The sequence below is a fragment of the Neophocaena asiaeorientalis genome, unplaced genomic scaffold (assembly GCF_003031525.2).
Source record: "Neophocaena asiaeorientalis asiaeorientalis breed wild unplaced genomic scaffold, Neophocaena_asiaeorientalis_V1.1 scaffold606, whole genome shotgun sequence".
Taxonomy (NCBI): domain Eukaryota; kingdom Metazoa; phylum Chordata; class Mammalia; order Artiodactyla; family Phocoenidae; genus Neophocaena; species Neophocaena asiaeorientalis.
Genome location: NW_020173687.1, coordinates 7,558,698 through 7,584,437, shown reverse-complemented (window position 1 = coordinate 7,584,437; position 25,740 = coordinate 7,558,698). Strand labels below are relative to the sequence as shown.

The following is a 25,740-nucleotide window of genomic DNA, read 5'->3' as shown; positions in this document are numbered from 1 at the left end:
AGCCAGAAAAGCACACCACCAACAAGGTAGCCTTCTGTCATTTTCTGCATTGGCGCAGGAAAGGCGAGGTGGACCGCCTTCTCCATCTGCCTGGAGTCTCTGTTGAAGGGAGGATGCTTCAGTGCAAGGGGAAGATTGGAAGTCCCCCATAAGGTGGTCTGCAAATGCCACCAAAAGCTTTGAGAAACAAAGAATCGCCAGCATCCCTTCTCAACAGGCTCTAGAAGTGTAACCTAAATGGACCACCATACTCACCTGTGCACGATTTTCTTCAGATTCGAAGTAACTACGGTTAGAACTTGCAGTTGTGATAACAGCTAGCTGGCTGTCCTTCTGGAATGACTGTAAAGAGACTGATGATGGGGTCAGCTCCCAAATGGCTTGGTTCCCTTCTTGAGTAAGCTACCCAGTTGTGTACACCAGCTCACCTACTGACAAATCTAAATTAAAAACTGAAGATGAGGCTGTCCAAATGCATAAAGGATGTATGGTGGGCACCTCTGTCAACTAAACATGCAGTAAATGCTACATAAACTTGCTCACCTGATTAAAGGCAGTAGTCCACATTTTTGAAATAAATGAGTAATCATAGTGATTCTAGTAATATTCATGACCTGTGTTTCCAGATTACTTTAATAAAAAGCAGTATGCAGGTGGGAACAGTAAAAGCATCCTTGGTCAATATCTATCTTGACTCTGGCACTCATAGATATATGGACTTAGGTTGACAAACCAGTTGGATTAAAAAGAATAGTATTTTCATGCAGATGAGTCTCCAGTGGCTGCTAAGACAACTCTCTGAAAGGTGTTTGGGTAACAGCTTATTCACATGATGCCGAAGTATCACCGAGCGTGGATGAATCTCATAGACACGATATTGGGTGAAAGAAACCAAACACAGAAAAATACATATGATATGATTCCATTTATATAAAGTTTTCTAAAAGGCATAACTAATCAGTGGTGATGGAGGTAACAGTAGTGGTTTTATCTATGGTCAGTACTGACCCAGGAAGTGGTGATATTAACTGAAATGTTTTGTATGTCAATCAAAACATTGGTGGCTGCCCAGGTGTGTACATGTGTCAAGATTCACTGGACTGTGGTCTTGAGATTTCTGTCTTTTACTGTATGTGCTTGATCCACAGGACCTGATATTTGGATTCCTTGCTTGTCCCAAGCAGAATTTCACTAGAACAGTAGCTTGGGATGCAAACCATGGTGCCAGGTGTACCCACATAAAAGCAAGTGGTTTTTGAAAAACTGAGTTTCTTCAGCATTTTAAGGTCTAAGTAGGAAAGATGAGTTTAGTTCAGAGTGTCTTCGAGTTGACAAGTACTTTATTTTTCCTTAGGAATTAAGATTTGCATTTCTCGTTTTTCCTCTCTCAAGATATGATTTACAACTTGCAGAAATAACTTTTAATTGTTTCCAAAACTGTTTGCAACTTTAGTTTTATTCATTTGCTCATTTATTCAGCCAGTCACTTATTCATTCATTTACTTATAGTATGTTTTAAGGAGCACACCCTATGGAGTGTATTGCTAGAAATAACATACATCTATAGAAGCCAGAAGTTCTAGCTTTGAGTGTGGCTCGACCCTTCCATTCTACCTGAGAAATCATAATTTAGTTACTTCTCTGATTCTCACTATTCATCCTTGTAATGGGTTTAATAATAGTGCCGAGGACGTTATATCACCCTGAGAATTTAGTATTACGTTGTAGCCATTCAGCATTCTGTGGTTGATTGAAGTGAGGTGTGAAGTGATGGATGGGAGGCTTCGCTCTTGAGAAGTGGATTTATAACTGAGGAGTAGGGTGGGATTCATTTTCCTCATGTAGTTAGACTAGTTCTACTTATATATAATGGTGACACTGTAAGATTTTCTTTGAAAAAAAATTTTAAAACCAAATGATTCAACTACTAAATTAAAAATGATAACCAATGTTCTAGTGGATTATTATGTATCTGAGTAGGAAATGTGGTCTCCTTTGTACTAGAAGCAATATTGTTATACAGTGGGATATGAGAGAAAAACTCTAGGAAAATTCTTGGCCAAAAAGACATCAAACAGAGGGTGTATTAGCCAACTTCTGCTATGGCAACAGTTCCAAAATCTTAGTAGCTTATAGCAGCTCATCTTTATCCTCTGCCCTTGTCGCCTGAGGGATCTGGGTTGGCTGTGGGTGTATTGAGCATAGCTGGATTAATTTGACTCAGTTGCAGTCCATCTGTCCTGCATTCAGAGATCCAGGAAGAAGGAGGGGGATATTGTTATTGTAGTGGAGGGCTGAAGCTCAAGGAGAGTGGAACTGACTTACACACACAGTTAAAGCATCTTCTTGAGGACATCAGCTCACATTCTGTTGGCCAAAGCAAGTTGCGTGACCAAGTCCAAACTCAGTAAAGAGTCACGAGGGCCAGGAGGCAATGGATGATTTTGAACAAATAATTCAATCTAGACAGTGAAGGTTGCTGTGAGGTACAGAATTTGCCTTTGGTCTGATTGGACATACTTCCAGATTCTAAAGAGAGAATCATTTTTGCCCAGTCTTACCTTTACTTAATCTTTCCATCCTCTGTGCTCATAAACATATTTTATGTATCAGGGAAGCTCCTATTTAGTGTTCATTATCTCTTACCAGCAGAATTTTCAAGGAGCCACTGTCTTCCATGAATTTTTTTTTTTTTTTGCGGTACGTGGGCCTCTCACTGCTGTGGCCTCTCCCGTTGCGGAGCGCATTCTCCGGACGCGCAGGCTCAGCGGCCATGGCTCACGGGCCCAGCCGCTCCGCGGCATGTGGGATCTTCCCGGACCGGGGCACGAACCCGTGTCCCCTGCATCGGCAGGCAGACTCTCAACCACTGTGTCACCAGGGAAGCCCCTTCCATGAATTTAGAATCAGTCCAAGGATTGAATTGGGCCCAGGATGTATAAAGTCAGATTAAGCCTAGAGCTAGCCTGGGCTTTTGAAAGTAAACACCCAATTTCAAGAGAAAATCAAGCATTTCAAAGGTCCTAATATTGACATTTTCAGTAAGCCATATGGATGTCTCTGGTCTTCTTTGGCAGATTTTAACTCCATTTCAAGAGAAAAATCTCTGGAGTCAGGATGCTTAAATATATCCTGGAAAAAGAAAAGGAAGGTTAGAGATTGAGAGGCCACAGAATAATTTGAAAGAGTAACCAGACAGGTAGCAGCCCAGAAAATAAACAGAAGTTATTTTGATTGTCTAACTTGGTCAGCTGTTCCCTTAGCATGAAGATGATATAAAAGCATAGGTCAAAATATTTAAACTCTATGTATATACCATTTTTAATCACACAATTTGACTTCTTTTTGTTTTCTGCTTACTATCAAAACCCTCTGTTAGTAATGAAAATTTGTAACTGGATCTCATGTTAGACCTCTCTTGGGAACTGTTCTTTTGATCTTTAAATCATAATTCTCAGACATATTTCAGATTTTGGTTATGAGGCTTGAAATGCTTTGTTGTCTCTCATTTAGGACATGCAATTGTGAAATGGACAGAAAAGGCAAAAAGAAAACAAATGGTCCTATTCAGATGGGTGACCTTTGGGATATCAAGTGGGCACCAAATCTTTACCAAGTTTCTATTGAAATTTACTGTCATGCCTCTGGGAAGCAAATGAGAATTGTTCTGGGTGACTCTATGACCTTTAGGTCAATTGGTTGTCACCTGGACTGTTGACTCAGTAGAAAATGAAATGAAAATCAGTTTCATAATAGTAGTATTAGATTAGGAGTAGTAGATAGATGGTGTTTTTCCTAATTTTTAGTCATTTGTCATTTATTCGTAACTGTTTGTGGTCACAGTATCACCTCTACTCTTATTTACTTAATTTTTTTTTGCTTGAAATCATATCACTTCTTTGTTTAAATAAATTCACTGTAAAAGAACATTTTCTTACTACCATCCATAGAAACGGGTATTGTTTGCCATGAACAGGAATTAACAGTTAAAAAGAAGTACAAGGGAAAGAAAAATTATTAAGGCTGAATAATATCCCATTCCAGGTATATACCACATTTTCTTTATTCATCTATCAGTGGACATTTAGGTTGTTGCCATATCTTGGCTATTGTAGATAATACTTCAGTAAACACAGGAGTGTAAATATCCCTTTGAGGTCCTTTGAATTTCCTTTGAGTATATACCCAAAAGTGGGATTGCTGGACCACACGGTAGTTTTGTTTTTAATTTTTTGAGGAACCTCCACACTGTTTTCCACAGCAGCTGCGTCATTTTGCATTACCACTAACAGCGCACAAAGCTTCCGTATCTTATCCCTAGTGAATAGAACAGTACTTGACACAGAGTAAATTTTGCAAATAAATAAATGAATGAATGAGTAAATGAATAGTAAATAAACAATGAATTAAACATTTTGATGAACGAATGGATGCAAGGAAGATTCTTGAAGAGGGAATGTTGTTCTCCTGCAATCGTGCTTAAGTGGTTCCCTCCTTGATGCTGTTATACCTTGAAGAAATTTTTACATTTTATCTGTTAATCTCTACACAAAGGGCATAGTTCATGTAAAGTTTAGGGTGTGTCCGTTCTCCTGCACTGTGGAAGAAAAATAAAATCTAGAAAACTGTAAATGTAATCTATAAAACCCAGGAGGGCGTTTTCCTTAAAAGTTTTGAACTTGGCAAGAAAGAACCTCTGGGTGATCTGAGGCATAAGGAAAAGACAATAAATGCATACTGAAGTTGAACTGAAGTCATTACACGCGAGTGGTCCCGAAAGCTCATCCTCTTTGAGACGGGGCTGAGGATCCCATAGAGTCACCTTTGATGGTCAGTTACACTGTTGTTGCCCCCGTTTAAGATACTGCTCATATTAAATGATAATCTGAGACCTTATCAGAGTCTCTCTTTACTTCAAAAGTAATTATTTAGGGGCCAATTATTTCTTTGGGAAAGGAATATTAAAAAAAATACGTCCTGCCTCGTTTTTCTCATTTACAAAATGAAGTGATGGTGGAAATAAATGTCTCATAGAAGTTTTTGTGTGACTTATAAATATGTCTGAAAATGTTAATTCTCATAATTGTCACTGTAGCGTGTGTTTTGAGGAAGATTCTATCATGAATTCAAGCAGATTGCAATTCTTTTGGAAGTAAGGTGTGCACGCGAGCATACGTGTGTGTGTGTGTGTGTGTGTGTGTGTGTGTGTACACGTGCTCACTGAGATGTAGTTCTGAGGTGGGGACAGAAACTGTTGCTTCAGAACCTGATGGTCCTTCCACACATAAAACATAACCCTACCCGCTCCTCTGCTCCTTAAACGTTCACCCTGAGATGGGTGTGGGGTTTCTTATTATCTAAACCAGTTTCCAAAATGGATGATGTGTTTGGACTCATGCAGCTCTCCCTGCACTTCCTGACCCTTTCAGGTGACTTATTCCTTCCTCTTTGCCCTTGGTGGATGTTTAATGAAATGACATATTTCAAGGTCATTGCTGAGTTTGAGGCTAGGGTGGACTAATCTTATATAATATCTCAGTAGAGGGTTAGAATAAAACCTACCCCCATGAAAAGAAAGAGGTCCTCCGATAGGAGATGACTTTCGGAGTTAAAGATTCTCTCTGCTGAACTTTTGCAGGGTTAGTCATTATTAGTGTTTTGGACGGTGAAGAGCGGAAGCTTTGGGGTCAGTTTGCCTCATTCGCAACTCGTTTGTGCCATCTTTTAGCTGTGGACTTGGGCAGATGAGTTTAACCTTTCTCATCCCCAGTTTCTTCATCTGGAAAATACTGATAATAATATCAGTCATAGGATTTTTATGAAGATCAAATAAGATGTTCTATATAAAAATATTAAGCAGAGTGTGTATAAATGTAGGGTGTAGGCTCAATAAATGTTGACTCTCAAATGATTGTTTTTCATTGATTCAGCTCACCAGTAAGTCACTGATAGGTGACTCATGTCTAGCTGGGAGCTGGAGAGCTAAATGGATTAATTACAACAACAGATAATAGAATACAGCTTCATGCAGCAGACATGGAAACAGAAAAGAGGGAACAATGAATTCACACTGAGGTCAGGGCAACTTTCCCAGAGGAAGTGAACCTTGAAGGAAAAGTGAAATTTCCCTGGAGAAAAGAGACAGGAGAGAGAGGCATGCACCCTGGAGAAGCATCATACACGTGACTTTGTGGGTGAGTTTGGTCTTTTGTTCAAGTCCACCTACATTCATTGAATCCTCACTGTGTGACAGGCTCTGGGTTAGATTCAGGGGGCAAAGTGGTGAGCAAAAAAGATACCGTTTCTGCCCTATGGAACTTTTATTCTAAGACAGGCACTAAACCATAACCCGTGTAGCCATCCAAGGTCTGTGAGGGCAAAGATGTCCTTGGATCGTAGAGCCTTGAGACGTTGATTTGATGGGGGCTGGGGGGTTGTCCAGTGGGGCTCTGCAGGTAAATGAGATTTAAACTAAGACCAGCAGGGCCAGTGGGAGTGAAGTAAGGAGACCATGGGGAAGGCTCTGTGCCAGGAGAATCGTGGTGCCTCCTGGGAACTGAATAAAGGCCAGTGTGGCCGGGACATAGGATGCTCGGGAAGGTGTCAGAGAGGAGCCTGGTGAGAGCTATAAGGAGGACCGCAGGGGGCTTTCATAATCATTCTAAGGATTTGGGCTTTTGTTGCAAGTGCAAAAGGGAAGTCATTGAAATGTTCTGTTTTATGCCTAGAAACGCTGGAGTCAGAACTGCATTTTAAAAAACTCATCTGTGCCCCCTAACCCTCACTTTTCCAAGCGCCTCTGTTCATGTTAAGGCTCCTTTTTCCTTTTTCACCAAAATATCTTTGCTTCCGCCAAAGCTACTTCCTTCCCAAAGCTGACTAGGGTTTTCAAAAGAAAACATTAAAAAAAAAAAAAGAAAAAAGAAAAGATCATCTGGATGCTGTGTTTACAGTCAATGAATGGGGTTAGGATAGAAGTGGAGAGACCAGTAGGCAGTTATGGCAAGATGATAGTGGCTTATATTGTGGTATTAGCACAGAAATAAGCAAAAAATAAACAGTTGCATCTGGTAAACGCTGAGAGACTTGGTGCAGTTGGGGAATGAGATAGGTAGTGTTTAGCCACTAAAGAGTTTGCAGCTTTTGGGAAACAGTGTTATCTGTTTGGGTTACTACAACAAAAATACTATAAATTGGGTAGCTGATAAACAACAGACGGGTATTTCTCACAGTTCTGGAGGCTGGGAAGTCCAAGGTCAAGTCACAGGGAGATGCAGTGTCTGGTGAGAACTCACTTTCTGGTTTCTAGAAGGCGACTTCTTGCTGTGTCCTCACATGGCAGAAGGGACAAGGGAGCTCTCTGGGGCCTCTTTTCTAAGGGCACTAATCCCATTCACAAGGGCTCCACCCTCGTGACCTAATCACCCCAAAGGCTCCACCTCTTAATACCATCCCCTTAGAGGTAGGCTTTCAACATATGAATTTGGGAGGGCCACAAACATTTGGTCCATAGCAACTGTTGTGATATTTCATGCTACGAAATTTGCACTATCCTATAAAGAGAGCCGGTGGAGGTTAAGAAGCAGGGAAGTGAAATCATCAGGTTAGGATGTGCATGGAGAGTATTTGCTTCTCTCCTCACCTACTTCCTGAGCCAAGCATTTATTGAATTTAGAGTAATAGATGGGAGATGTGGCATGACATTACTGATGGCAAAGACTGATGGGAGACACATTCTTTTGTATAACACAGAAGAGATAGACTAAGTTAGTGTGAGAGGGTTATTTATCTTGTAAATACTCTGCCCCAAGCCACCTAAACCTTCTCTCCTGCAGGACTCAAGGATCACAGCCCTGGAGTGCAGCAGGGGATCTGGATGTAACTGAATGAGAGATGGCATTTTGGAAACACAATGAGCCAATACCCCTTGTGGGAGGGAAACGGTTCATAAAAGAGTTAGAGGGAGAGAGGGAGGTGAGGAGAATGGCTAGTGGGGAAAGCTTTCCCCTACTGTTAGGAAGAAGGTGATTACCATGCAGTATTTTCAGACCCTAAGACAGTGGCCCCATAACCATGGAGAAGCTAGGAGTAAGTCAGAGAGACTGGAGTAACACCTCACCTACCAGCTCTCTGTGTTGGAATATATGACTTCAACCCTGAGTAGAGGGGCATCTTTGAGAATCCTAAGACTCTATCTCTGATTATCAAAGGGTGAGATCATCTAGTTATGAACCAGACCACCATTGCCTTCTCTTCCTCGGGGTCAGTGTGTTTGAGATGCTTGCGTTGGGAGTACTCTGAAGAGACGGGGTATTTGAAAGTCTGTCCACACTGATGGAGATAAACATGATGACAATGGAGAAGGCAGAGTCTTTGACAGGGGCGGATAAAAATCTAAAAAAATAAAACAAGCGTCTACGTCTACGAAGCTCTGAGCCTGTGCCTGTTAATAGGCTTCAAAAGAAAAAAATCTAAAAAGGGGAGGTAGTTTGTTAACCTTCCTTGCTAGGCACTGAGGATGACACTGAAATAATTCATCGCTTTTGAAAACACACTCTTCTGTCAGGCTGTGTTCGCCTGGGACGCGCCTTCTGCCTTCTGTGCCTCCACTCAGTTTGATGGTGTTGACGGGAAGCTTTCTTTCCGGGGCCTCCTCTTACTCACCATCGTTCGTTTTTCAGGTTACAGAGCTCAACAACGTGAAGAACGTAGCTCGGTTGCCAAAAAGCACCAAGAAGCATGCCATAGTGATTTATTTCAATGATGATACGTCCAAGACCTTTGCCTGTGAATCAGGTTTGTCGGAGGCAGGGAGGGCTTTGGCTTTTTGTTTTTCAGCGGGTGCTGGGCATACACGTTAATCTCTGGACATTTCCGCAGATCTTGAGGCTGATGAATGGTGCAAAGTTCTCCAGATGGAGTGTGTAGGGACGCGAATCAATGACATCAGCCTTGGAGAGCCTGACTTACTGGCTACGGGGGTTGAGAGAGAACAGAGTGGTATGTAAAGAGAATTCTCTCCTTTGCTCTTTTCTAAAACTGTTTTTGTCCCCATGTAATGAAACGTGAGACATCTTCATGATGTAAAATTTTTGAAGGAATAAAAATGTATAAAGAAAGAAGTAAAAATAACCTTTTATTTCACCTAAAACCTGAGCAGACATTTCAGTGCGTTTCTTCTCTTAACATGTTTTCAACGTATAATGGGAATGTATCTACATTAATAATATCAGATAGAAGTTATGGGGAACCTGCTGTGTGTGTGTCAGTTTTGTGTGGAAGATGCATTAGACCGTTTAATTTTCCTGGCAGCCCTATGATATAAGTACTATTACTTCTCCATTTTACAGATGAGGAAATTGAAGCTTAAAAGAGCTAAAGGTCTTGCTCCGATTCCAATAACTACTGTTTGATTCCAGACTATACTCTTGAGCCTATATTTATAGTGTACAGATTTTACAATGCCATGGGTTCTTGTCTTGCTTTTTTTCACTTAAAATTTTTATTGAACACTTTCCAGTGTTTTTAATAGAATCCAGACTTCATGAATGTTTCATCAAGTTTAAACCCACCTAAACCTGTGGTATATTTTTTTAGCTCTAACAGTTGAGCCAGCTCTTTACGCTCAGCACTCAACCTGGGAATACGTCATCATAAATAATAATGACTGAAATATTCATGAACACTTCAACAGAATCAATGTTGGTTTGCAGTCTGAGCTTGGAGGCGAGGAATCATTTCTTTGGCTCCAAATAACTGGGCCTTGTGATGGGATAGATGGGATCCCATAGTTCTACTCTTAGCCTATTGACTTGATCTATGAGGATATATCACAACCGAAGAGGCTGTGGGTCACCTGGCTCGACTACGAACACGGCAGAGGTGGAATTGTACTGACCCGTTCCGTGGATTCACACTCCAGTTGTTAGTAAAAAATGCCCTTTCTCCAGTTGGAACTATGTCTTCATGACACAGTTACAGTCGGTGACTATCTTGGAAGCCTCGTATCTGCCAGAATCCATCTCCAGGGAAGTGTTATTGACAAAGTCTTAGGAGTGCTAGCTAATTCAGAGGAGCCTCTTCGCAGACTGGGAAATTGAGCGGCAGAGAGCTTAATCAAGTCCTTTACCAGGGTCATACAACCAAGCCCCAAGCTGCTCGCCCCATAGTTCACTAACTCAGCATGCTCTTGGGCTGCACGGTACCTGTAGTGCCTCACCGACAAATGCACATGAAGCCAAACATAAAGAGGAAAGCATGACAGGTTTTGATTATTTTTTAGAGGGCTCAGATCAGCACTTATTTTTCACGTTTTATATTTACAAAGCTATATTCAAATAGTGCTCCAAACTGAATTCAAGAATTGCCTGTGCCTAGGAGTTACCTTTCTGGTACCAATTTTCTGTGCTGCAGTTTCCTCTTCTGTCAAATAGGAATAAGAACACCTCTGGTATATAACTACTAGGGATTATAATTAAACTCAGCTCTGTCTTTTAAGGCACTTTACAAGATTAATTGTATGACTTCAAGTAATTGTAACGAAAGTAGTCACTCTTACCACTTTTGCTGTTTTTCTTGGATGAGGTAGTTTATATGGAAGAACTTCCAAGCAAAGAAATTGGTAATGGTCTCAACTTTTTTGCTTGATGATGACAGTCTTTCTTACTTGTTTCAGACCTCTCCAGGGAGAAATTTGCTCCACTAGAATATACTTTTAAAATAATAGTTATTAGAAAGCAGTAAATATTTGGTTACTGGGAGTTTGAAGTAACTTAGAAAACTTGAAGAATAGATGCTTGAATACATTTATGAAGACAGTCTTGACACTATTTACTAAACTGAAGTCTATGGAAATTCTAATGACTTCCTTATTATAAAACAATTAATTTAGAATACCAGTGATATTATTAGTGCCACACTATTTTCTCAGATGTAGGCAATCTACCATAACAATGGATAGACAAAAGTGTGTTTGCTGTAGTAATAGTATTTTTGTTCATATTTCACTTAAAATTTTGACTCTATAGCTTCCTAAATTAATGAATTTTCTAGAAATGTAATAAAAATACCATGACGGTATCTGAGGGGATGAAAATTCAGTTGCAATAATAAGCCAAGTAGTTTATTCAGAGTAATCTTGGTTAAATGTTAACAGTCATCCAAATAAGCAAGTGAGTATTTCTTTCCGGTATTTGGCTAAAGAGAGCTCTTTGTTAAAACTAGTTCAAATAGATCCGCTGGAGTTTTTCCAAACTGTTGGTCAGTTAAGTGCATAGTGTTAGTTAGTATTAGTTTATTTAAATAATTTGGGGTAGAGTTGTGTTCCTTTAGTTATGAAAATTATAAATTGATCAATATAATTTTAATATTATTAAACCATGCAATTATTTTGCACCTGCATCTTTTGTGAACACAAAAGTGTGGGTGTAATTAACATGTACTTGGCAAGAAAAAAATTGTTTTTAATGGTTTCATTGCTTTAGTCTTTTACTGGCATACAAATTTTTATTATGCAAATTTAAAAATTCTAAAAAGATCTTTGCTCATGTAAATAGTGTTGCATGCATGTTGACAACCAGACTGTATCATTAGTATGTTATTTAATATGGTCTTCATTTAAAAAAATCATTTACTGGAACTGTTAATTTATGAGAAAGGTTTATCTTCCTGAATATTCAACCAAAACCTAGAATAAGAGCTTGAATTACTTTGAAATGCCTCTTTGTTCCTACAATGTCTTTGATGTTTTATTCCTGGGGATTTTAGACTAACCTTTTGTTTTTCTCCCAGAGAGATTCAATGTGTATTTGATGCCATCTCCTAACTTAGATGTACATGGCGAATGTGCCTTGCAGATTACATATGAGCACATCTGTCTTTGGGACGTCCAGAATCCCAGAGTCAAACTCATCTCTTGGCCGCTAAGCGCCCTGCGGCGGTATGGACGAGATGCTGCTTGGTTCACTTTTGAGGCAGGGAGGTGAGTTTCATGACTGTTTTTCTACATTTTTTTCCCCAGGTTCACGTCATGTAATGCTCCACTCACATTCATTTGTTCACTCCATTATAAGCAAAGCCCAATTATTTAAAATTCACTTTTCAGAAATATGATCAATTTGATGCTCTTACAACTATCCTAGAAAGTGTTTAAATTCTTGTTTTCCACACAGCTCTTCTTTGGTCTATTTAAATTTTAAGTACCTGGAAATGGAAATGGTATAAATGCATTGGTGAATCTCCCAGAGACACAAAGGTTCTCAAGTCAGCAAATAAAACTTTAATCTTTAGTGCAGCGTCCTTCTTATGTCAGAACTACTTATTTATTATCCTTATAGGAAAATCTTGATAGAAAATTAAGAATTTGTTTGGGAAGGTGGCTATATTTCCCTGCTTCGGTCTCAGAAATAATAATAATTATTGGCCACGCCGTGTGGCCTGTGGGATCTTAGTTCCCTGACCAAGGATTGAACCCATGCCCTCGGCTGTGAAAGTGCGGAGTCCTAACCAATGGACCGCCAGAGAATTCCCTCAGAAATTATTTATGTATTAACTGTAACCGGTGAAATCTGGTTATGAAAGGTATTTCATCATAGAAAATAGGCTTTTCTATTGACTGTACACCTCATATTTCATATTGACGTGCAGAAGAATTCTGCGTTGGTCAAGATGTTTGGGGCCCATTTGGGGCAGCATTTATTCCAACTTTCATATTTTTCAGCTTTTCTTTGATTCACTCTATTTATAGGAAATAATAATAGGAAATGGGTATGTATGGCTTTTTATTGTCACTTCCAAAGGCTAAAAATTAGTAAACCTTTGTAGTATCTCATGACTATTTGAAACTTTTTTTTTTTTTTTTTTTTGCGGTACGTGGGCCTCTCACTGCTGTGGCCTCTCCCGTTGCGGAGCACAGGCTCCGGACGCGCAGGCTCAGCGGCCGTGGCTCACGGGCCCAGCCGCTCCGCGGCACGTGGGATCTTCCCGGACCGGGGCACGAACCCGTGTCCCCTGCATCGGCAGGCGGACTCCCAACCACTGCGCCACCAGGGAAGCCCTACTTGAAACTGTTTAAAAATTTTCTCGATCTTCCAGGTTTTAATACTGCTCATAGCTTGCAAAAGTTTAACTTCTTCATGTTGACATTTAGTAGAACGGCTAAGGATCTAAGAGATTATTTTAAAGACTTTGATATTTCCCCTGAGTGTGATAGCAAACCATATAGATTTTTAAGTAGGTGTTGTGTGTGTATAATCGTGTTCATATTTTGTAAATAATAGGATAGAGGTAGCAGATGTGGATGTGGGGAGGAATTGAAGGACCTCAAGTGAAAGAAATGGTGGAAGAAAAGTGAGGCTGTATCGGGGACATGAAGTTCAGAAATATTCGTCTTTGACCAAAAGCTGTGAAGTGCTGACTCAGGAAATGAAGGAGCTTTTTGGTTCATGACTTTGGTCTCTTTATGGTCTGACTTTTGGGTATTTTGTCCACGAACTCCAGTGGTTAGATGGTTGTAGTGCCTACAACCCGTACCACACAGTGTTGTGCCTCGGATATGGTAGGGACTTAGAATCTTTGTTGATTTTGAGCAGCATCTTGTTCAGTGGTCATGCTTTATGGGGCCGGTGCAAACCTGAGACTGAACGAACAATCGGAAGGACAAGTATCGGGACTGTATTCTTAGGACCGCGCTCATTTCCCAAACAGTGTGGTTCCTAGTGTAAGGAGCACTGATTTGGGAGTCAGAGAGACCCTAGGTCCTGATCGCTATTCTTTATTAGCTGTTGGCCACTTACAAAGTGTTTAACTTCCCTTGTAAGTTTATCTAAGTAATAACTTCCTTCTGGGGTGGTCTTAGGTAAAAGCAGCAATGCATATAGATGACCCAGAAGGTGCTGGGCTTCTCTTAATAAAGTCTCTTTGAGGTTTTATCATAATAACTTTTGGAACAGGACTGGGTTTGCAGGATCCAGACAGCGTTAAATGCAAGGTAATCATACTATTTTATATTTTGCCTGAAACTCAAAGATGAATTTTTATAGTTACCATCAAGATGCTCAGGATATAAGATCATTCGTGCTCCCCCAAGTGTGAAGGTTTCACATCTGCCTCACTTTGTTAGTGAAGATAATTCTTTCCCTTGGCTATTTTTGGATGTGTTCAAAATAAGGCAGTGTCATATTAACTAAGATAATTTTCTCCCTGTCTCACGTTGATAGATGAACAGGAGTTAAGTCTCTCTAGGCAGATAGTTTTCACATATCCAGCATGAGTCTGCAAAAACGTCACAACATTTCCCCTCTAGAATGCAGAGAATCTTCCTAAGACCTTGGGCAAAGTTCTGCTCTGTCTAGGCAAAGCCTCTGTTAGACTTGGAGCTAAGTGTTATTCCTGCTGAATGGCCCATTTCACCGCACCAGGATTGACAATGGGGCACGCGTAATAAGCTGGGCTGGGAGGTGGAGGAAACGAAATGAAATTATAGTCAATCACATACTGGCTGTGGGACCTTGAGTGAATGACCTAACTCTCTGAGCTTCCATTGGCCGCCTGTAAAATGGGTATAATTTATGTCTTTCACAAGATGGCCATGAAGACTAAATAAAGGTACACATACAAACACCTGGCATAATGCCTGGCAGGTAGTAGGCAGTTGTGTCAACACAAACTGACACAAGCAGACAAGAAATTTGTTGGCCTTCAGAACCCAAAGTCCAGGGAGCAGAGGTGGCTTCAGGGTTGGGTTGATTCAAAGTCCAAATGAGGACCCTAGGTTTTCTATCATAGTCTTGTTTCTTCTAGCTGGCTTCACTCTGCTCCACGTGGGGCTTCCAGGAGCTTTGAGGTCTTCTCACACCGTCAGCCAATAGAAGAGAGATAGATTCTTGCCATACATTGACCATTCCATTCACTATGTGTCAGGAACTGCACTGAGGGCTTTATGGAAAGCACACAGGGTACAGATAGAATGGGCGTGGTTCTCCCAAAGCAGGAAAAGGTTACTGACACCATCAGAAGGGATGGGAGGTTTAAAAACAAACTAGCAAAATGTGTCCAATACAGTATTTAATAATTTCTCAAAGCAAATAAGGTGAAGCAGCTATTTGACTGTAATTAATAATATCACTCATAACGGTGCTGAGATGCAGAAGAGTGGTTCTCAACCAGGGGTGATTTTGCACCTAAGGGACGTTTGGCAAAGTCTGGAGACGTTTTTAGTTGTCACAATGTGTGCTGCACAAACGAGCCCCACAACAAAGAATTATCAGGTCCAGTTATCCAGGTGAAAAACTCTGCTCTAACAAGCGTATCGACCATTGAAAATAAACGCTGATACTTATTGAGCCCTTACTGTACAAGAGTTTCTGTACTAAAGCATTTTACATGCACTGTCTCATTTAAGCCATTTGCTCGTCATATAAACCAGGGGATGTTATTATGCTCATCCTAAGGGGAAACTTGGGCGTCTGTGCGACTGATCCAAAGGCATGAGACCAGTAAGTAAATGGTGGATTCAGGAACACGCTCAGCTCTTCTTACTTCCAAACCCTATAGATTTCTAAGAAGGCTAAGTATCACCACTCTACTAGGTTAGCCTAGTTCTGAGTGAGCTCTCCAGAGCTAAGGAAGAGAAGGCATACTGCATAACCAGCACTCATGTATAAATGATCTCAGTTTACTTTAATTCTGGAGCCTCCTATTTGTTCTTTTAGTTCGGAGTGCAGTCAGAATTGTTCATCTCTCCTGGGCGGCAGTATCATGATCAAAGGTCATTAGAGTCTTCTAGATGCTGTTTCTCCCTCTCTTCCCCAATATAGGCAATTCTGACCGTACCTCTGTTTGTTTGTTTCTTTCCACTTGGAATGCCTTGAGGCTTCAGTGAAGCTCATCAGATTGGCAGGGTCTCTGATTTTTTCATGGGAAGGTCCAGTTGACATGAAGTTTTAACTGCGGCAACATCCCCCATGGAACTATTCTTGAAACGTTACTGTTTAAAGCATGGTGGCAGGTGTCCAGTAAGTTTCCCTGTGAATTTCACAGCTGGCTGCCCAGTTTGCTGCTTGCTTCAGTGTCAGGCTCTGTCCTACCTCCTGACCGATTTAAATGACTACCCTCGGTTTAGCACCTGCAGGGCTGAGGGCAGCTCAGGTGACATTTGGCAGAAAGTGGTGAATAATTACCACACATGGGTGTCTCTCTTTACCAGCCAGAGAATGTCTCTCTCGTGCTTTTGACATCGTTTTAAGAGAAACTTTCAGGTTTGCCAAGAATATGTGAAAATTGACATTGCATATACAAATTCTTTTCCTTAAATGGAGTGCACAAATTGGTGAAAAAGGCTTTTTTTGGTTGTAAAGACATCTGAACAGTCTTGGAAAAGAAATCATCTGTGTCTTGTGTATATCACTCTAAAAACAAGTCTAACTGGTGAAATAACTTTTCATTGGAGAAGAAAACTGTAAATGAGTGTACCTGTAAAAGGCCCATTATTCTCATATAAACCTTTGGATATTCTCTATTTGTCTTCTTGATTCTAAGCTACTTAGTAATCCCTCACTTCTAAATATTTTGTAGAGCATATATTCATTCTTACTAAAAGATCGAAAGCAAATTAACAAATAAAATGTACTTGGCGCTTCCTACCATGTTGAATAGAGAAATTTAAATACAAATGTGTTAGATCCCACACAGGCTAGCTCAGAGGAAGTGAAATTCTCTTCTTTTGAAAGAAAACAGAAACTACAGTTGTGCCATTTATATGGCCATTCATTCTTCATTAGCATCGATCTAAAAAATAATTTTAGATTTTTTATTTATAAATTTTCATTTATAATTGTATTATAAATATTGCTTGAGTGGAGGCGTGTGTGAAATCAGAAGGGAGAGTCCCCTTTCCACTCTACAGAGTAACCTCTTTAATCATCATCTTTAAAGATCTTTCATTATTGCCCGTCTCTTCTCTGCCAGACACTGTGCTAGGTGTGTGGGTGTGAACACAGACAAGACAAGGCCATCATAAGAAGCTTAGCTAGGTCCCCTCTTACCTTTGAGCTTCTGGGGTTGGTTCTAGCATATGAAATCCTTAAAGGAAAGGACGACTTTCTTGTGACCTTCGGAAAAAGAAATTAGACACTCACCAATGCCTCCTGTCTTGTGGCCATCTTTGAAAAAAAAATTAAGGTGTATTTTAATTTAATTTATTTATTTTTCCAGCTTTATTGAGGTATAAGTGATACAGAACATCCTTTAAGTTTAAGGTGTACAAGGTGATGGTTTGATACATGTATGTATTGCAAAATGATCACCACAGTAAGGTTAGTTAACACCTTCATCACCTCACGTAATTACCTTTTTTTGTGGTGAGAAACATTTAAGATCTATTCTCTTTGTAACTTTCAGGTATACAATACAGTATTTTTAATTATAGTCACCATTCTGTACATTAGACGCCCAGAACTTACTCATCTTACAGCTTGAAGTCTGTACCCTTAGACCAACATCTATCTCCCCTTTTCCTCCTCCTGCAACCCCTGGAAACCACCTTTCTACTCCCTGTTTCTGTGAGTTTGGCTTTTTTCAGATTCCACATGTCAGTGAGATCATACAGTGTTTGTCTTTCTTTGTCTGACTTACTTCACTTAGCATAATGCCCTCAGGTTCCATCCATGTTGTCACGAATGGCAGGATTGTCTTCTTTTTTTTTTTTTACGACTTAATAGTATTCCAGTGTCTGTGTATATACACACACACTACATTTTCTTTATCCATTCATCTACCAGTGGACTCTAAGGTTATTTCTATGTCTCGGCTATTGTAAGTAATGCTGCAGTGAACATGGGGTTGCAGATATCTCTTTTGAGATCGTGATTTCATTTCCTTTGGATATATACCCAGAAGTGGAATTGCTGGATCTTTTGGCAGTTCTGTTTTTAATCTTTTGAAGAACCTCCATACCATTTTTCATAGTGGCTGCACCAATTTACATTCTCACCAACAGTGCACAAGGATTTCCTTTTCTCTATGCCCTCACCATCCCTTGTTATCTCTTGTCTTGTTCACAGTAGCCATTCTAACAGGTATGAGGTGATATTTCATCGTGGTTTTGATTTCCCTGATGGTTAGTGATGTGGGGCATTTTTCGTATACCCGTTGGCTTTTTGCGTGGTGCGACCATCTTTTCGTAGGTGATGGCCCACTAGTGTATGTGACCACTTTATATATGACAGTACCTCAGAATTCTAGTAAAGGACTGGTAAAAAAATGAATCATGCCTTCTTTCATCACATTTGCTGAGTGTACCCTGAGAGCCTGGTGTGTTTCCAAGCACTATGTATGTAGCAATAAATAAAACCTACATGTGTTCTGTTGTTATGAAACTTACTTTCTAGAGGAGAGGGGATACAGACTATAACAAACATTAAGAAAAAGTACAACAGATGTTAGAATGTGTAAGTCCCACAGTGAAAAATAAAGGTGTTCGATAGAAAGTGTCAAAGGAGGGGTGCAGTTTTTTTTTTTTTTTTTCCGGTACGCGGGCCTCTCGCTGTTGTGGCCTCTCCCATTGCGGGGCACAGGCTCCGGACGTGCAGGCTTAGCGGCCGTGGCTCGCGGGCCCAGCCGCTCCGCGTCATGTGGGGTCCTCCCGGACCGGGGCACGAACCTGTGTCCCCTGCATCGGCAGGCGGACTCTCAACCACTGCGCCACCAGGGAAGCCCACCTTTCTTTTCTTGATTGTTCCTCTGACCTGTAACGGCTCACTCTACCATTATATTATCTTTGAACCCATTCGCATATGTAGATCTTGTCTAACCAAACAAATTGTAAACTCCTCAAAGACAAAGCCTGTGCCTTTACCTTTGTTTACATCCATTGCAGCCGCTATTATGATTTGCCTAATGTTAGTGTGACAAGTACCGCATTCTTTCAGTTATAATGTGTAATCGTAAAAGTGAAAAATCAATACTGATCTAATAACCCCTATGACAGGGATGGAGAGAAGAAAAGATTATCTTAAATATACACGTTGAGGGTAAGATACATTCTGCTTTTAGCAATGTTTAAATATCCTAAAGACACACACATACACATGTACACACGCACATGCACAAAATATATCTTGAAAGTGAGGAACTGTTGAGTCGATTGATTGGCTTTCTAACTTCATAAGTTTGCTTATTAATACTGTCCCCCGTGAGGTCATTTATTTTGGTCTTCATAATTTCAGTTCCATTAGTATTTTTCTAATAAACTATGTTGGTGTGGAATGTCATTGTCAAAGGGAAGGAGCAAAGATTAGAAAGTTGGGCGTTCGGTGCCAGTGCAAGCTGTTGCATCCAGGTGGTGACTTGGAGATAGTGAAGAGCATTGTTTCAGAGCCCTTGTGGGTCACGGCATGCGGGCCGCCCCTCCCCCCGCCCTCTCTCCAACGTGTCGTCTCGTCTCTTAGCTTTGTCCCACCTCAAGGCATTCTGTGTGCAGTTGTTTCTGTCACACTGTTCTTCCTGCTTTCTCATCCAAACCACTTCCCTCCCCACGGTGGCTCAGTGACCCCTCAGTTTAAATAAAACTTGCTCAAGGAAGCCTGGGTCAAGTTCTCAGTCACTCCTTTCCTAGCCCTGTCTGCTGTTTCCTAATCTATTCTACAGTTATTTATTGGACACTAAATATAGGCCAAGTCCTGTGCTGGGCCCTGGTGGAAAAGCTGTGAATAAATTAGAAAACAATCTCTGTCCACGTGGAGCTTACATTCCAGGGAAATAATGGAAGTGCACATTATTTGAAGATGTGCTTTGTGCATTCTGAGTATCATATTTGATACTTTTAATAAATCTAGGTGACAGTTACTATCATTATATTTATTTTACAGATGGATATGCAGGCTTAGGGAAGTTAACTAACGTGTACCAGGCACAAAGCTGGTAAGGGGCAATCCCAGACAGGCGGTCTGGAGCCCAAGTCTGTACCTTTACCAAGCCTTTTATTCCATGCTGCCTTGATACATGCTTACTGTGTGCATGAATTTCCCAATACTTTCTGAGCTCTTATGGATTTTCTTACGGTTTTCTTATGGATTCTTAACTAATTGCATAACCCATGGTTTGGAATGACAGGCGTATCATTTAGGCAAAGTAGTTACTGAGAAATTCAACGCTATATGTGCATCTGTATGGTCACAGAGTTCTTATATCTGAACCTTATCTTCACAAAGGACATAGGAAAGGCCCAACTTAAACTCATTATTTTACTTCCTCTGGGTTTCCATCCACTGGTTCTGTTAGCATAAGGCCATCGGGAAAGAGGCTTGGGGCATTTGGGACGGCTTCGGATGCTAGAAGTGTCCAAGGTCAAAGTCAGTGGGTAAAGAGAAAGAAAGGAATCAGGACCATTAAAAGTCAAGACTTGAAGGGAATTCCCTAGCAGTTCGGTGGTTAGGACTCAGTGCTTTCACTGCCGTGGGCCTGGGTTAAATCCCTGGTTGGGGAACTAAGATCCTGCAAGCTGCATGGTGTGGCCAAAAAGAAAAACGTCAAGACTGTGTATTTGCAAGTCTGTGATAGATGAACCCATTAGAACGTCTTTGCTCTGTGTTGTGTTTTCTCCAGAGATGTGAAGCAGACGTAGCCGTATTAGGTTATGTAAGACCATTACCCCTTTGATGTGCTTTTTTTTTGACTTCCTTTCCTTTCCTTTCCTTTTTTCTTTTTTTCCCTATTTTCTTCTTACTTGCCTTGGGAAGTTGGCCCATTATATTATTTTGCCAAAGGCCTCTAATAACATTTTAAATGGCTTGTAAAGCTGCTTATGAAACAGCACCAGGGACTTCCCTGCTGGCGTGATGGTTAAGAATCCACCTGCCAATGCAGGGGACAAGGGTTCGAGCCCTGCTCCGGGAGGATCCAACGTGCCACAGAACAACTAAGCCCGTGCGCCACAACTACTGAGCCCGCGCACCTAGAGCCTGTGTTCTGCAACAAGAGAAGCCACCGCAATGAGAAGCCCACGCACCGCAACGAAGAGTAGCCCCTGCTAGACACAACTAGAGAAAACCCGCACGCAGCAATGAAGACCCAACGTAGCCAAAAATAAATAACTAAATAAATTTATAGAAACAGCACCAAACAAGTCTGTTGGGTTGAGGGGCATGAATGAAATAAAAGAACTCGTGGGTAGAGGTTAGAAGAGACCGTATGGAAGAGCATCTGAGGTCAATTTTGTACATTCTCCACGCTTTCTGGGTCGCTGCTGTCCCACTGAAGGGCATATACCTTTGAACAGTATGGATGAAAGTCCCAACAATTAGGCAAACCAAAGGCCTAATTCCTGTTCTGTTTAGAGCTCTTCAGTGCATGTTTGTGCCTTTAACGCAAACTGGCGGCCTCTTGGCCAGATCTGGTCCTTAGAGGCATTTTGGCTCCCACAGCTTAAACAAAAAAAACCAAAGGAAAAAGTTGCCAACATTAAAAATTCAGGTTATTTCATATAAAAATCAAGATTTCTGATTTCTCTTAGACAATCAGAAGTGTGGCTACATTGGGCTTGTATTTCCGCATTTAAATGTGACCAGGGCTGACTGGTGGCTGGTGTCCATTAGCTACGCTCCCTCTGTGTGGCTGTGTGTTGTAGTGGTCTGAGCATCTTTATCCATTCACGTTCTTTGTCTGAACCCTGATGGAATTTGAGGTTGTGACTCCTGGTTCTTTCTGTAAGTGGTAAGTGTGTATGTGTGAGTGTGTGTATGTGTAAGTGTGTGTATGTGTGTGAGTGTCTGTGTCTTTCAGATCCTTAGGTGGAGGCAGGGAAAGTCTGTACTTTCAAGAAGAATACTTGATACTCTGTTTTGATTTAGTTTGTTTCTCATCACAGTAATTATTTAGAGAGTCAAATGTCATTAAAGGATGGTTGTGGCTTTGTTATGTTAACCAAAAGCAGACATTGGTAAAAGAGTGATTTTCAAAGAGTAGGTTTCACCAGTTAGTGAGTCATAATGTAAATTAAGCACTTCACCACTGGTATTAAAAAATATAATAGAGGGGCTTCCCTGGTGGCGCAGTAAAAAAAAAAAAAAAAATATATATATATATATATATATAATAGAAAATATTAACATATTATAAATTGATGTTCGATAAATAGCTAAATAATAACTAGGTGGTAGATAAATCGATCAACAGATATGTACTAGGTCACAATCTAAGCTATACTTATTACTGCGGGTTGCCGTTACAAAAACCTTAAAAGCCACTAGATTGTCAAGTTTTAGAAACACAGCTGCAGGGTTTGCTATGAATCAATTTTCCTACAAATGTTTCCCAGTAACAGGTACTTTCATCCTTTCTGGAACCAAGGTTGGCATCTAAGTAAGTAAAAATGACCTCTGCCCTAGAGGAAACAGAAGACCACCTCTTCCTCTTTAATAATTGATTGAGGTTACCCTCCTCTTAACAAATTATATTTCAATATTTGATGGGAAAAAAAAGCGGTGTGAAAAAATTAAAACCTTGCGGAATTAGGTGCCAAGTAGCAGAGTCAAATTTGTATGGTGGATCAAATAAAGAGGGGATAGCAGTGAGGACTGAAGTATTTTAGGAAGTCTTCAGGAAGGGAATGGGACTTGAGTAAATATGCTTTGAATTTTAGTTTTTAGTTCTTCCTTGGATTAGGATGACTCAATAATTAAAATCACATGATCAACCTCATAAGCTAGTTCTTTATATTAGCTGGTTCAAAGAGCCTTCTAGTTTTTCTCTTTCTTCTTACATGGTCCATATTAGTGAAATTCAAGTGAGGCAGGTTTTGACCAATTAACGTATGCTATGCTATATTGCTGAAAATTGCCATATGGCTGTGGTATTGAGCCAAATGTGGGAAAGAAGGATAAGTCTTCCTTTCTTATTGCACTAACTGCATAGACTGGAATAGATAAAATATTTAACAGGTTTGAAAATTTGCTTGGTTTCCATGCTGTGTTAAAAAGTTCTTTAGATGTGAGCAAAACTCAGGCATTAAGGCCAGTATTCAGTTTTTCAGCAAGAGATTCTGAGGTGGAAGGAGTGGAATTGTATTTTAGAATAATGAAGTAATTATTAATAATTATAAATAATGTAATAATTAAATATTGTTCTTTAAAACAAAAACAACCTCTTAGTTTATCTTTGATATACGTATGTATCAAAATCAGAACTTTAAAAATTATCCTTGATAATAGGATTTTGTCCAAGTATTTAAAAATATTTGGAGTAATTAAATATATTTATTAATTATATATAACACACTATACATATATATATACATATATGTATGTGTGTGTGTGCGTGTATATATAGAAGTTAAAACACATTTATTTGGTTCTTGCCTAATTATGTGTACCTATCTTCCATTATTAATATAATTCATTTTTTAACAGTCTGAGGTCGAAATGATCCTCTTCTTAATCCTTAACATTAATGTTGAAACCCATCTAGCTTTCCTTGAGTAACTTCTCTTATGTTCCACACATTAATTCAGCAAAGTTATGTTCATTTAAAAAAAAAACCTCTTAGCTGTGTTTGGTTCATCTCCTGGAGTGAACACCTAGAGTAAAATTTGATCTGTGATTTGGGAAAGCATAGTTGCCTTTGGGAATGAAATCATTCTTCAAGCCATTGTCTGTAAGGAAGGTTAGGACAGAATCTGAGAGTCATAGAATCCTTCTTTCACCTCTGAGCTACGTGGCGCCGTTTCTGATGAGTTTCTGATTCACGGACTGTGATGGGAAGGCCGTAGCACAGGTGTCCTCTTTGAGAGTCATACAGGAAGTAGAGGGATTATACTAAGAATCCAGAAACAGCTTATTAACCTTCTACGACAAAACCTTCGGGACAAAAAACATTGGGCACCATTCTGGCTTAGAGTGATTGGTTCCCTGTCCTTATTAATACCAATTCATCGAACAGCACATGTGAGCAAGAATCCTAACCTCATACAAAATAAATGAGCCTCGTGTCAGACTATTCTAGGCTGTAGGTGCATTGAACTGGTAGGAGCTGGTTTTCAGAAGCTCTCTGTCTTTGTTTTCACAGGATGTGTGAGACTGGTGAAGGGCTGTTTATCTTTCAGACACGAGATGGGGAGGCCATCTACCAGAAAGTCCACTCTGCTGCCTTGGCCATAGCCGAGCAGCACGAGCGCTTGCTACAGAGCGTGAAAAATTCAATGGTACGTGTGGAATTTCTTGCTTATGACCCAGTGTATGCCGCTGTAGAATTTAGCCTTGGAATCTTGGTGCTGAAGATACGGTCAGTATATTTGGGGGCAGAAGATTTACTCCTGCACTAAGCAGTGCAGTACTTGGATTAAATGCCATCCTTGGAAAGCTCCAAAAGGCCACCTGGTAACACAGTAACTCTACACCGTCTCATCATCTGCTTACCCACTTTTTGCCTCAGTTGTTACCTGTGTGTTTAATCAATGTGGGCTCCTACAACAAAATACCATAGACTGAGTGAGTCATAAAAAACAAATTTATTTATTTCTCACTGGGAGGTTGGGAAGTCCAAGATCAAGGTGCCGGCGGATTCTGGTGGGACCTGCTTCCTGGTTCATGGATGGCTGTCTTTTCACTGTGTCTCATATGGCAGAAAGGGTGAGAGATCTCTGTGGGGTCTCTTCTGTAAGAGCGCTAATGCCATTCATGATGGCTCTGCCCTCATGACCTAAGCATCTCCCATAGGCCCTGCCTTCTAATGCCATCACTTTGGGGGTTAAGATTTGAGCATATGAATTTGGGGGTGGGGGACACAATATTCAGTCCATTGCAGTGTGTGTGTATGTACATTAAAATCAATTTGGATATGTATGGACATCTATAGACACAGCTATGTGGGTTATCTATCTATAGATATATATAATGTTTTTAACTGTAGCAGAAGTTGTGATTTCAAATGTCAGCAGAGGTCAGAGAGAAAATGAAGGTGAGAGAAGAGGGCTAAGAGGAAACTGGGGTGAAATATCAAAAGCTCAAGACCAGACAACTGTCGACATGAGATCGTGGTTTCCGTGTAGGAGAGTTCTTGACTTTTTCCAGATAAGTCAAGAATTTGACTGTTTATAGTATCTTCCCATTTGTAACTGTTGGAAATTAATTCCAGCTGAAACCAACAACCAAAACCAGTAATGCTTTGTGGGACAAAGGAAACCTACCTGTAAGACTCCATCCTGCCCACAGCCATGCATTTGCCATCTCTAGTGGATAAACCTTCATAGTCATCAACGTATAAAAACACTGCAAACGCAAATACGCATGAGCGTACGTAAATGCTCTCCCAGAACCCCTACTCTTTTCACTGCTTAGTGCCAGGGACTGTGCATTGTACAGACAATTATGATTCATGAGTTTCTTCTTTAAGAACAGTAAATTTACAAAATCCGAAATGAATGTACAACAGTTAAATAATGCAAATCATGCAGTGTGGCTGCAAACACATGCATAGAGATTCACATCTGGAAAGAAATCTGCAAAACCAAAAGGAGCTGGGTTGGCATGGTAAGGTTACGGCCGTTTGAAAAGTTATGATTTAACCATGTGGGGTGGTTGGATTTAAAGATGGGGAAAGCATGTAGTATGATCTATCCCAAAGGATCCCCAGATTATTCCCGAACGACTTGTGCATGCAGCGCTCTGGGATTTTAGAGCAGGGAATCAGCAAAACTTTAGTAAAGGGCGAGATAGTAATATTTTAGGCTTTGTGGTCAAAGATGGTTTC

General features: G+C 40.4%; 1 protein-coding gene across 1 annotated transcript in view; it reads left to right on the top strand.

The window, feature by feature from the left end:
• DOK5 (docking protein 5) overlaps nucleotides 1-25,740 on the top strand; it is a 135,002-nt gene that overhangs the window by 85,917 nt on the left and 23,345 nt on the right. Inside the window, exons 3-6 of the mRNA XM_024750353.1 lie at nucleotides 8,682-8,796; nucleotides 8,881-9,000; nucleotides 11,791-11,980; nucleotides 24,058-24,193. Of these exons, the coding sequence (XP_024606121.1) occupies nucleotides 8,682-8,796; nucleotides 8,881-9,000; nucleotides 11,791-11,980; nucleotides 24,058-24,193 (561 nt within the window). The remainder of the gene's footprint in view (nucleotides 1-8,681; nucleotides 8,797-8,880; nucleotides 9,001-11,790; nucleotides 11,981-24,057; nucleotides 24,194-25,740) is intronic.